The following is a 13,887-nucleotide window of genomic DNA, read 5'->3' as shown; positions in this document are numbered from 1 at the left end:
TTAATTACATTTCAAATGTTACCCCTTTCCTGGTTTCCCCTCCAGAAAACCCCTATCACATTCCCCTCCCCCTACTTCTATGACAGTGCTCCCCCACCCACCCATCCACTCCTGCTTCCCTGTCCTGACATTCCCTGACACTGGGGCATCAAGCCTTCACAGGACCAAGGGCCTTGCATTCCCACTGATGTCCAACAAGGCCATGCTCTGCTACATATGCAGCTAGAGCCTTAGGTCCCTCCATGTGTACTCTTTGGTCGGTGGTTTAGTCCTTGGGAGCTCTGGGGGGTCTGGTTGGTTGATATTGTTGTTCCTCCTATGGGATTGCAAACCCTTTCAGCTCCTTCAGTCCTTTCTCTAACTACTCCATTGGGGACCCTGTGCTCAGTCCAATGGTTGGCTGGGAACATCCCCCTCTGTATTTGTCAGGCTCTGGCAGAGTCTGTCAGGAGACAGCTATATCAGGCTCCTGTCAGCAAGCACTTGTTGGCATCCACAACAGTGTCTGGATTTGGTGAATGTATATGGGATGGAACCCTAGGTGGGGCAGTCTTTGGATGGCCTTTCCTTCAGTTTCTGCTCCACAATTTGTCTCTGTATTTCGTCCTGTGAGAATATTTTTCTTTTTTGGTCCCCCTGCTAAGAAGAACTGAACTTCCTTCTTCTTGAGCTTCATGTGGTCTGTGAATTGTACCTTGAGTATTCCAAGCTTTTGGGCTAATATCCACATATCAGTGTGTGGATACCATGTGTGTTCTTTTGTGATTGGGTTATCTCACTCAGGATGATATTTTCTTTTTTTTTTAGATTTATTTATTTATTATATGTAAGTACACTGTCGGTGTCTTCAGACACTCCAGAAGAGGGCATCAGATCCCACTACAGATGGTTGTGAGCCACCTTGTGTTGCTGGGAATTGAACTCAGGACCTTCGGAAGAGCAGTCAGTGCTCTTAACAGCTGAGCCATCTCTCCAGCCCCAGGATGATATTTTCTAGTTCCATTCATTTGCCTAAGAATTTCATGAAGTCATTATTTTTAACAGGTGAGTACTATTCCATTGTATAAATGTACCACATTTTCTGTATCCATTCCTCTGTTAAAGGACATCTGGGTTCTTTCCTGCTTCTGGCTACTATATATAAGACTGATGTAAACATAGTGGAGTATGTGTCCTTGTTATCTGTTGGGCAACCAACAGATTAGGAAAATATTTTTTCCAACCCTACATCTGAAAGAGGGCTAATATCCAATATATACAAAGAACTCAATAAGTTAGACTCCAGAGAACCAAATTACCCTATTAAAAATGAGGTACAGAGCTAAACAAAAAATTCTCAACTGAGGAATACTGAATGGCTAAGAAGCACCTAAAGAAATGTTCAACACACTTAGTCATCAGGGAAATGCAAATCAAAACAACCCTGAGATTCTACCTCACACTAGTTAGAATGTCTAAGATCCAAAACTCAGGTGACAGCAGATGCTGGCAAGGATGTAGAAAAAGTAATACTCCTCCATTGTTGGTGGGATTGCAAGCTGGTACAACTACTCTGGAAGTTAGTCTGATAGTTTCTCAGAAAATTGGACATAGTATTACCTGAGGACCCAGCTGTACCACTCCTGGGCATATGACCAAAGCAACTCTTTTAAGGACAACATTCAACTGGGGCTGGCTTACAGGTTCAGAGGTTCAGTCCATTATCATCAAGTTGGGAGCATGGCAGCATCCAGGCAGGCATGGTGCAGACAGAGCTGAGAGTTCTACATCTTCATCTGAGGGCTACTAGCAGAATATTGGCTCCCAGGTAGCTAGGACAAGGGTATTAAAACCCATGCCAACCGGCTACACCAACAAGGCCAGACCTCCTGAATTACCACTCTCTGGGTCAAGTATATACAAACTGTCACAGAATGGACTCTAAATTCAGACCTAGGCATAATGTAAGAGAAAACTGAATCTTGCAGAAAGGAAGGACATGTGAGAATGGGGGCAGATAAAGAGGGATACAGCTTCAGACCAAGTGATGGCAAAGGTTGACCCAGTCACCAGAAGATTGATAGAAGGTCTAGAATGGATTATTCTTCAATCCTTCAGAAAGGCTCATGCCCCCTGGTACTTTGATTTAACTTTTCTGGGCTACAGAAATTTGAGAGAATAAATTTGTGGACATTTGTTATGGTAGGCTCAGGAAGCTAGTGTACCCTCTTTGGTATTTTAAAAAGAAAATCTAACTCTTAATTGATATACAAAAATTTGTATGAGGTATTATGAGATTATTTTAATAGATGTATACATTGTGTAATGTTAAGGTCTTCCCTTTGAAGACTTTCTCATTCCTTCATTGTGAAAATGGTTATAATTCTTTCCTCCAGCTTCTTGATATGCACAGTAAAGGATTGTTATCTTGAGTCACTGTAGTGTAGGTATATTGCTCTAACACCACACACACACACACACACACACACACACAAAACAACCTCTGGTAATCCCCATTATCCTCTCAGTTTCTGTGAAACCAATATCTATCAGATCCCATGTATGAATCAACATTGTTACTAGGTGTTTCTCTGTGTCTGGCTTATTTTAATAATCTCTAGTTTCATCTACATTGTTTTAAATGGCAGTCTTTCATTCTTTTGTTTCAGTCAAATCTTTAAAACATTATTTATTTAATAGTATCTTTTCTCTATTTTTGTCTCTGTCTCTCTGCACCCCCTCTCAATCTCTCTCTCTCTCTCTCTCTCTCTCTCTCTCTCTCTCTCTCTCTCTCTGTGTGTGTATGTGTCTGTCTGTCTGTTTACCCTAATGCCAAAGAACTACTTAGCTTATTATGAATAGAGAATAATTTTAAGGCAAATATCAAAGAAATCTAAGAGTGGAACTGGAATCTACTTTCTCAAACCCCCTCTACTTCCAGACTCAGAAAACTGAGTGATAATTTTATTAATTAACTTCCTAGGCTAAAACTTACCATTTTCAGACAGGAAGTTCAGAGCCATACATAGACTCATACTGGTGATTTGGGAATAAAAACTAGAGTAGTTAGTTGGAGAAGAATGAAGGTAACCCTCTCTAGGTCATTTTCTTCTTATGTGTGCATACATGTATGTTCGGTTTTGGTTTTGGTTGTTACTATTTTGGTTTGTTTAAAGTCAAATCAAGGTGTGTGTGTGTGTGTGTGTGTGTGTGTGTGTGTGTGTGTGTGTTTCTTTCCCATTCTTTTGTCAGTCCACAACTTTCATTGTTTAGTTTGGGGGGAAAGGTCTTGGATTTGGTTCCATAGTTTTCAAACTTAGTTTCCAATCCTGAGTTTCCTCCTTGGGAAGTAAATTTTAGAGGCTCATTGGCAATCTGTAGTATTCTTGTCCAGAGAAAGGCATTTAAAACAATAAGGATTCTGCACACCAGTTCAATAGAGTAGTCAACGAGCTGGCATTTGGTTAGAAATTTACAGGTGGCTGTCTGGGGTGACTGTATCAGCTTGCTCTGGGTGTTTTCTGAAGAACATGGTGCTTTATGATTTTTGAAGATGGTTCTTCATGGGTGGATCTAACAGGTTGAGCTTGATGGATGCTCATATTAACACCAAATCTCCCTAGGTTGTTCACTAAGAATCAGGAACAACGAGATGCATACACCTATTGAGTGGTAATATAGCTTGGTTGTTTGAAAGGCTTTGAAGTCTTAGGTTTATCTCCTATTAGCTGGATGAGCAAGTCAAAAATCCTTAGTCTTGGAATCCCATCAAAATGAGGTCCAGGCTGTACCCATGGCACTGAACACCAGACAAAGAAGTCACAGAAGCTGAGGAGGAAGCCAGCGCTGCAATTGTGGTGTAACATTCCATTGTGCAGTTCATCCTTACCCAGGGCTGATTCGATTCCTCCTTTTTCTGACTGTAGTCTGCCACATTGTTTTTCAAGTTCCTTCCCATAAACAAAACAGGAAGGAAATCATAGAAGGGAGGTCTGAGGTAGTGGAGGACAGAAAAGGGAAAGACAATGATCTTATGGCTTGAGCAATAAACCCATTTTAGTGGTAAAAGGTAAAAGAAGTTATTTCTTCTCCTACACTCACAGCTCTGCAGGCTGGGCTTCCTCCCTTTGGTCCTTTCTAGCACTAGAAGACTGATTCTAATCCCTAGCTTCAATGTTTCCATTAGGAGTCACTTCTCATCCATTCTCTGCCCTCTTCTGTCACTTATGTCCATGAAACCTGGTTTTGAAGACTCAGTTCTGACAGGGATTATTGCAAAGTTAAGAGACTATTAAACCCAATGTAGGTATTTTTTTTTAAAGTATGAAAACCAAGGAACACATGGGGGGGGGTGCTAACAAATGGCTTTGTTGTAAATTGGGTCACTCTCAGAGAGACGCCCTAGAGTTAATTTCTAACCATCATCCCTGGTGTCACCATCACTGACTCTGGCCATTTTTTAAAAGGTGTGCCCCTTAATCTATTAAGTAGGCTCTCAGCAGTTCCAAAATAAACATGATAATAAGCTGTCTGCCTGTTGTCTGTTAAAAAAGTTCATGTCTAGGAGGGATAAAGAACAACATGAGCTATTTAATTAGAGATACTTGTCATCGCTAATGAACAATAAGGAATCATCTGGAAAGTTCTTTGACGTAGTCACTTAGAAATGTTACCAACATTTCAGAAAAGTTGTTGCCTGTAAAACTACCTATGCCAAGAGTGGCTCTGGAGTGTCCTGTGCACATTGCATCCCATCCTAAAATATGTTGGCATGACTGACATTATTATAGCCTCTTTATAGATGCAAAGGGCTCTCCAAGACCACACAATACCAAATGTCTAAACTTTGCACAATACAGATTTACAAGTCACCTCCCCCCAACCCAGAATAGCAAAGGCACTAGAAGGAACTAAGGTGGACTTCATGGTATGCATCTTTCCTCAAGACAGAGTTTACCTGTGTCCATTGCTCTCAGACTGTAACACATTAGATGTTAGTGTTACAGAAATCTGTCATTCACAGACACTAAGCTAATTAGAAAGAACCACAACTGTCAAAGAAGCTTGTGTGCATAAGCAAATAACCCACTATGTAGTTTTAGATATGGATGCTAATTCCTAGACCATAGTTTATTCCACATTCAAATGCTCAGAATGCTTAAGTGCTGTGTGTGTGTGTGTGTGTGTGTGTGTGTGTGTATAGTGTACTGATGCATAGGTGACATATTTGTGCATAGCTAAGAGTATCATATGTGTGCACTTAGGTTATATAAATAAAATCAGTTAGTGTTGAGAAAACTGAATCTCCATGATTATCAACTGCACATAAAATCTAATGGCAGCTGTAATTTGTGTGCACCTCTAGCACCTCTTTGCATTTTCCTTCTTGTGGTACTGGGAAAGAGGAGAGTTAGAAAAGAAACAGGAGCATTCCTTGGGCCCCACTTCCCTAAAACATGTTCCATCCAATCTCTCCAACTGTCTGGAATATCCTTCTCTACCCCCACCCCATAGCCCTCCCAATGCAGTGCGGAAAGTCAGTGGGTAATTGGGTCCAGATTGGAGGTGTTTAAATATTCATGAGGCTGGCAGGGGACTGGGAGGGGGCGACTGTCTAGAAATGGGGGTAGGGGCTACGGGAAGTGGTTAGTCACTGGAAGCTAGCAAACAATTCTGAGAAAGGGACCCAGGGAGAAGGAAGAAAAAGATTGGGTGGGGAGTGGAGGAAAGAGAGGAGAAGGAAGGAAGGAAAAGGAGAGAGGAAAGAAAGAGGAGGAAGGGAGGAGAGAGAGAGAGAGAGAGAGAGAGAGAGAGAGAGAGNGAGAGAGAGAGAGAGAGAGAGAGAGAGAGAGAGAGATGTGCGTGAGCGGTGAGCAATAGCTGTGGACCTTACAGTTGCTGCTAACTGCCCTGGTGTGTGTGAGGGAGAGAGAGAGAGAGAGAGAGAGAGAGAGAGAGAGGGAGAGGGAGGGAGAGGAGGGAGGGAGGGAGAGCGCGCTAGCGCGAGAGAGCGAGTGAGCAAGCGAGCAGAAAAGAGGTGGAGAGGGGGGGAATAAGGAAGAGAGGAGGAAAGGAGAGAAGGCAGGAAGAAGGCAGGGGAAGATACCACCATGCTGTGCTGTATGAGAAGAACCAAACAGGTAGAGCTAAAGATTTCTTTTTTACTTCTTTGCTGTTGTGAAATTATCAGAGTACAGGGTTTCCCCGTGAAAGGCAGGAAAAAAATTTTTTAAATTTTTTTTTAAAAAAACTGCTTCTGCCCTAGCATGATGCTCTGGCTTCCTTAGCATACGGTAACTGATGCTTGCATCCCGGCGTTATTCTTTTCTGCCTTTCATGTTCTGGTTTTTAGAATGCTGCTACTAATTAGGGTAAGGGGAGAGAAATATGCCGGCTTGGCTAGAAATATGATTCCCCTCGCCTATTAGTAAGTGTTCAGCCGCTAGGTCTCTGGTTTTGAGGGTGTGGATGCAGAAAGGGGTGTGGGGACGATGTGGGCTCTATCTACGAGACCAGAAAGCTATTCTTGATATTATTTGTGGAAAACGAGGTCTGGGGGAATTATAGTCACATTTCAACATTGCCTGTTCTGTGATTCAAATTTTCTCACATGTGCTGCGGAAGATACCTGATTTCGTGCTCGTATGAAAAGGGGCGCAGGTGTATGTGGGGAAACATGTGAAGGTTTTATTTATTTATTTAAAGAATGAATGAAACTGATTTAGGAGATTTTTTAATTTTTAAAGAGAGCCTAAAGACAACAAGGGTTGGGGGAGAACTGCCTATGCCGAGGGGGAAAATCCCCTTCCTGAGATCAGGAGCGGATTGTGCGCCAGCTGGTCCGGGAAGAGGATGGACCACGCCCCTAGGAGCTTTGAGCTGAGATGGGATGGGAAAGGGGAGCCGAGCCGGTATTACCTGTTGGAAACCAGGGCTTTTCTCTTTCCCCTCTTCCTGTGAGTCTTTGCTGGCATTAGCAGTGACCAGAGGTGTGTTAATATCCTGGAGGAGGATGACTCGTGGTCCTCAGGATGAGGGACTGTCCAAGAGGAGCTAGAATCCCAATCCCCCACCTCCCCTCCCCCACCGCCTAGATTATTTTTTTTCCCATTTTATTTCAAATTGCTCACTTATTGGAAGACGTTTTAGAAACTTAATTGAGGTGAGGGTGCTTGGGATCCTGCGGTCATCCACAGCACAGGAACGCTCTCCAAATGTAGCCTTCAAACATCCCTAGGAGCATGTTTGAGTGATTTTTAGAGAAGGTTAAGAAAGAAAAAAAAAATGGGTGTGGGGTTGGAATGAGTGTGTGTGCCTGAGTGTGAGTGTGACCATGGCGGGGTGGGGTGGGATGGCAGTCGTGGTTGTAGAACCCCTCTGCAAACTGATTGCTGTAAGGGTGGGGTGCAAGACAGGGGTATTTGGCATTATTCTTGTGCAGGTATTGGAAATTGGACAATTTATTAGACAGTTTCTGAATCCAAAGGGGATGGGGGAGGGTACAGAGGAAACAGCCCTTCAGCCTGGCCACATGCAGCCAGCGCCCTGGAAGGAGGGGTGGGGGAGTGGGGAAGAGGAAGGACTAGAAAAAGAGGTAAAAGCCAAATGCCAAAGTAGTTAGAGAAGCAAGCCTACAATAAACAAGCAAATAAATAACTGCAGATCCTTGGTTGTGAAGGGGTGAATGGAGAAAAGTCTGTCAAGGCGGGGCAGGGGGGGTGTTGCTGCCTGTATTTCTCTAACTGCTCTTGGTTCCAGAAACTGATACTTCCATTGGAACATTTGTAAAACATTTATTCCCATGCCTTCCTTCATTTTGATATATGAATGTAACAGATACAGGTGCCAGGGGGTTAAGCACACCCTCAGAAAAAGGTTGCAAGGTGACTGCACTGGCCAGCTGGTAAAATACAATTTAGGAATGTGGAGCCTTAAGGAAACCAATGCTATTCGTTTTAAAGGCTTGGATTTTGGAAAGAAAAGTGTGGCTGGCTGACAGCTTGTTCCCACCCTATTTTTGTGCACGGGAGTATCCACACATCTCCTTCAGTCAAGGGAACCAAGCATGGTTTATAGACAGGGAATTGGGGCTAACGGAATTCCCTCCCAAAAGAATGAGGACAGCTGCTTCCAGTAGCTTCCTCTCACTGACAGCCCGGAGCACACACTCTGATGTGCAAAGTGATGAAGATGAAATTACGTGTTTAGGGACTTGTAGGAATTTGCATGTAAATGCGTACAGCCCGCACATACTTCCAATGCAACCATTACGCATGTGCTCTGTATGGATTTCACATGCCTCCCTGTGCTTTAACATCACTGATGTAAAGGAGGAAATGGAATGTCTAGCAAAGGTCCTTTCTACCCACATATTTTATGAATACGTTCTTAGGTATGAAATGGTTATGAGCCTCCATGTAGCAACATTACTTTTCATTTGCATATGTCAGTATTTAAGGTATCATTAAACCAGACAGAAGGAAATGGTGTCTTCAGGGCGTGGGCTCATATTACATTGACTGGTATTCATATAGTATGGATACTTAAGTCTCGTGCTGGCTTCCTTCTTGTGAAATGACCCTCTATCATTCCAGTCAGAATCCAAGGGTTTCGTTCCTTCTTCTGGAAGGTGTTTATCACTCCAGCTTTTTTAACAGGGACTAAAATGAGGGCACGAACCTGCAAAGGTCTAACTCTGCCACACCCATGAAATCCAGCAGGGATGTGGGAGGGGGGGACTGGAGGGCCTGCACTTCCTTCCTCTTCCACTTGAGCAGCAAAAGCAAGCAGTCTCAGATATTTCTAAGTTGTAATACATTGCCAGTGGGTGTGAAGAACACTTAAATGATCTCTAGTAGCCATTACTTACCACTGTACATTATTAAAGCAGATAGGGGGGGGGGGCTACAAGGAAGTAGGTAAAGGAGGGTTAAAATAAAAGAATCCTGCAGATTTTATTGGCTCATGATTTTCAAATATCTTGAGGCTTACTTTAAATAGCTCAATTACCATGCATATTGCAGACGATTAAAAACTTGCAAGGTGTGATAGTCTACAGAGGGGGAAAATGTGAGATGTTTCCTTTGTTTAAAAATAATGACTTTAGTTTGTAGCTTAAGTGTTAAAAAAGAAATTACCCTGGAAGCAAGCAGACCTGTCCCCACCTCTCACTCTGCTGGCATCTGCCCCCTCCCCATATAATAAATAATTTTTATCTTTGAGAAACTACACATTGGTTTAGAACCCCAGCCTTGCTGTTCCCTCCTCCTAACAGCATGGGGAAGTGTGGAAGGGTCCAGCTCTGCTGCTAGGTGGGGACCATTCTTTCTAGTAAGAAATTGGATCCCTGCTCAGTGTCTCTGAGCCACACCCAGTGTCATCCAGGGACGTAGTGAATGGATTCAATAGAGGCCTTCTACTTAATATAATTGAAGCTGTCCATTTTTAACAATCATGGCATCTGCCATATGTTTCCAAAATTGAACGGAAGAAATTATTTAAAAGGGGTTTTCCCCCCTTCCCCAAATCTGGACTTTCAGAGAACCTTCCACAGTTTATGGTGAATTTAGCAATGCATTTGTTTCTGATTATTTAAGTTGTACCATGGCACATGCACAATGACCCCCTGATACTTCATCCTAAGAGAGTCCTCTGAATGTCACAGTGCTCCCTGCTCACTCTACTGCAAGCTCTGCTGAGGCAACTGGAGGAAGGAAACACAGGGTTAATTTTCCTTCTTGCTGAGCTGGTGAAAACTGCAGAAACCTCCTTTGATGTTGCAAGCAAAGGGCAAAGTTCCTGCTCACCAAGAGGGAGGGTGGCCCAGGGTCTTCTTCTGTCAGAGGGAAATTGCTAGTGACATGCCTGGGGCAGAATGAATCCACAGACTTCAGAGTTTTACTTGGTCCCATAGGGAAGGGGCGGAGGGCTTCCAGGCAAGCATGGAGCTCGGTATTAACTCCTTGTACACCCACCACACCCCCACTCCCCAGCACGGGTCATACTGACTTTAAGATACTTCTAAAATATTCCACTATGGAATGAATTTCAAGAGAATCCTCTCTCCAAGTTCATCAAGAGCAGGTACAGCATTTAACCCTTTCACTTCTTGGTTAATTCTAAGAGAGGAAGTGTTACTTGCAAACCAAAGAAGGTAAATTGGGCCAGTATCCTGCCTCTTGGATTTTGAAGTGTAGACAGGTTGTCTCCAGACAGTTGAAATGAAATCTTTATAAAAAGTCTCCAGGGAGCACTGTGCTGAGAGACCCCAGTGTGTGCCACTTACAGACTCAGCCATATTGAATGGCTCACATCATGCTTCCTGTCAGGAGGACTGAACAACTGAAGGACTGAAGCTGCCCAACTGAAACGCTAAGTAAACTGCCCCACCCTACTTACCTTAAAGGGTGTTATAAGGATTTCCTCAAATCTGGACAGGACAGCCATGTTTCCCCCACAACTGTCAGGACAGACTTGGTTACCCCTGCTCACATTGAGCGCTCCATCTGCCTGGAATCTTTTCTTGCTTTTTTTTTTCTCGGTTTCCTCACTGACTCCTGCTCTATTCCCTTGAGATCCCTCCAGTTTGTAAAGCTTTAGCTGGTTTCCCTGTGGTCCGTGAAAGAGCTTTGTCTCCTCTGTTCTAGAGTCTTCTGATTGCATCCCCATCTCTACAGGTTCCCTCTCACTTTCCTTTTAGAACAACGTTTCTAAAAGCATCCCAAGATCATGTCTCACTCATCATTTACTGTTCTACCTGCTTCACTTCCCATGATTCCAATGACACAGGGTACCATTTCAGGTGAGCTTTCATCTTACTTGAAAGCCATGGCATGCTGTCTATTGCTCTGCCATCTAACTGTCCTTCCTGGATAATTCTCCCAACACCTCTTCTCCTCAAACAGGACCTTTAAAAACTCACTGATGTTTGTTTTCACTCCCCTGTCCTTCTTGGACAGGGGCTTTCACTGTGTCATCTTGGTTTTCCCGTCATTCCACTCATTAATCCAGGTTCAACACATCGACATTCAGAGCTTCAGTCCTGTTCTTCGATTTCCAGAGGTCCACCTTGATCTATAGAAGCTTTTCAGAAAAACCCTAGTTTCTCCTGTGTGGACTGGATCAGGTATCCTCTGGTTTGGACCACTCCTGGGCTTCCTGTTTAGTTGCTCTAGCAATGCTTAGCCAGCTTCAGAATTCTAGAAATGGAGGATGTGTCCCAACCATGGTCCTTCCTTCCAAAGCCTACATTCAGGTACAGAGTAACTAAAAAAGTTTTGAACATTTTCTCTGCTTTCCCACACTTAGCTGTTTGTATAAGTAACCTGGCTCAGTCTTTTCATTAGCTTTCATCTAGCCAAAGACAACAGCTACCTGTATGGACCCCAGTCCCATGTTTTCTCTTTATAGTCTCCATGCAAACAACAGACAAACTGTTTTTACCTCATATAAATCTGGTCACACTATTTTCCTCATTAAAATTCTATAATGTCTCCCTGTTGGCTATAAACTACTAAATAACCCTTCAGCATGACTGGCATGACCTAGTCTTGGGCCATCCTTAAATACCTCCTCCTTCCCATCGCTCACTCTTCTGCTCCCTTTATTCTTCTTTCACAGCCCGGAAAATGTTTTTTTCCTTACAAAAGTTAGCTCTTTAAATCCACACTTCCATAAATGAACATCTTCTACTATTTTTATGAGCATATTGCATTTTGAACTAAACTCTATTACCACTTGTTGTACAACCTAGTGCTCATTTTTTAATATGTATCTGTATCTAACTTGTAAGGTTCTTGTGAAGAAAATGATAAAATTAACATCCATCCTTTTTATCCATAATGATTATCATACTGTCTAGCACACAGGTGGGTCCTTTGAACTGTGAGTGATCTGCTTGATAAATAAGTATGGACCAGAGGATTTAGTCTTGCCTCAAGTTGTGGTATATTTAATGGACAGAATCATTAGCAGCCTTTAAAGATAGCATTGGCGTGAACTTTTAAAATAGAATTCATCATCCTTAATTGTTGCTACAAATGTATAGACATGGTAGACTTCCATTTTTAATGCAAGCAGGCACAAAATTCATCCACTGGTAGTCTTCATTTCTCCAAACTGCCATAGCTGGAACTATCTGGAGATAAGCTTTCCATATTGACCACTCCTAGCAACCAACAAGCCAGTGTCCCACACCAGAGGAGAAGAATCACAGTCTAGCTATGGCTACTAATTCTTGCAGCTCCATGCTGCTTTTCTTTGGAACCTGGTAGACTCATGATCCTTACTTTGCCCTATAACTATCACAGAAGACCCTGTGTCTACCTTCTGCTGCGCACAGCTGATCTATTCATGCAGTATGTAGCATTAGCCTATGCTGAAGAGTGTATGATCAATAATTAATATTACCTACATTTGATACTTCAGTGAGATACATTCTCACTGAGAATGTATCTCACTGAAGTATCTGAAGACTAATGTCTACCAATGCATATCATGTGTGGAGCTGAAGGGAGAGTTAGTAGTAAGAAATCTCATAAACCTACAGTAATAGACAGGAATTCAATATACAGCAATTGGCTCTTTTTGAATCTTTTTAAATTTGAATAGACTTGAAGGAGTTGGATCCTGGTACAAGCCTATGGTGTCCAGTATGGGGAAGATTGCAACCACATATTTCCATTACATGGCTTTAAGTGGTGTATTCTAATAGCTCAGCTGGGATATCTTAAGAGAAGAAACGAGATAAAAAATTATAGGTGACATTTGTGTTTTATAGCCAAAGTTGGGTGGTGTTTCTCAACCCTGATGTCCTTGTGCTGCATCTTATTAGTGCTCCAAGCAACTCTGGCTTAGGGGTTTCTTTTCTTTTCTCCTCCCCTCCAATGCAAATGAAGTTTTTCAGATTAGTGCACCAGTTACAGCTAGTGCTTAGTGGTTGAGGCTATGAGAGGAGAATGTTAAGAAGAAGTCTATCTTGCCCAACTTTCCAATCCATGCTATAGGTAAATCAGGTGCTGATTTGGCATTTTATGGATGATTAGTACAGAGGGGATGCTCAGTTAGCATATACTTGATGGGATGCATGCAGGGATGGAGGGCTCATCATGATGAGATTCAGGGAGAGATAATTTAACACTGAGAACATTCCTGGGTGCCCATTCAGAGCAGACTGAGTATCCCACTCAATGCTATTGATCTTTGCAACCGAGTGGCTGTGGTTGAAGTTACAGTTCTCTGTCTTTATTTGCTTAGAGTGGCATACTTAAAGTCATTTTGCCTTTAGTGTTGGACTGTGGAATTTCACATTTTCAACCCTTAATTACTTACAGATCTTGATTTCTTAGATGTTCTTTGTTTAATGTCCTGTTCCATGTCTTTGTAGTGGGAATAAATCCCTCCCCTGGGTTCTAGACCTGGCACTGCCAATTGCTTGTCCTGTGATCTTAGGTAAGTAACTGAATCTCTCTGAGCCTCAGTTTATTCATCTGTATTAATGGACAAAATAAAAGCCTCCAAATCCTGACTCACTTTCTTGACTAGGTTGGTATGAGGCTCAAATTAAAGCGATAAAAAAATTAAAATATCTTGTAAACAATTTCTTTTTGATCCTCCTTAGTGGTCATGGTGCTACACAAACAGGAAGTACCGTTGTTATCTGCATAGAAAATATATACGCTTCATAGAAAATAAATACGCTTCATAAGCTCTTCCTAGTTGCCACTAAATGTTAGCCACACGGGTGGATAGAAGATTTTTATCATTTACTTTGAAAACCTGAGTGACAGAATTCAGATAAACACATACTTAAGTTGTCCTTAGCAACAAAATGTCAGGAACATGAGAAATGTCCACTGTTTGCCTATGTCCCTCTCCCTCTCCCTCTCCCTCTCCCTCTCCCTCTCCCTC

General features: G+C 42.6%; 1 protein-coding gene across 1 annotated transcript in view; it reads left to right on the top strand.

Annotated features, from left to right (window-relative positions):
- Positions 1 to 5,941: 5,941 nt before the first annotated feature.
- Positions 5,942 to 13,887, top strand: part of Gap43 (growth associated protein 43) — an 88,612-nt gene continuing 80,666 nt past the window's right edge. Inside the window, exon 1 of the mRNA XM_021185603.2 lies at positions 5,942 to 6,119. Coding sequence (XP_021041262.1) covers positions 6,090 to 6,119 — 30 coding nt within the window. The 5' untranslated portion in view covers positions 5,942 to 6,089. The remainder of the gene's footprint in view (positions 6,120 to 13,887) is intronic.

The sequence above is a fragment of the Mus caroli genome, chromosome 16 (genome assembly GCF_900094665.2).
Source record: "Mus caroli chromosome 16, CAROLI_EIJ_v1.1, whole genome shotgun sequence".
Taxonomy (NCBI): Eukaryota; Metazoa; Chordata; class Mammalia; order Rodentia; family Muridae; genus Mus; species Mus caroli.
The sequence above is the reverse complement of the archived record's forward strand: the minus strand, read 5'-3'. Positions and strand labels throughout refer to the sequence as shown.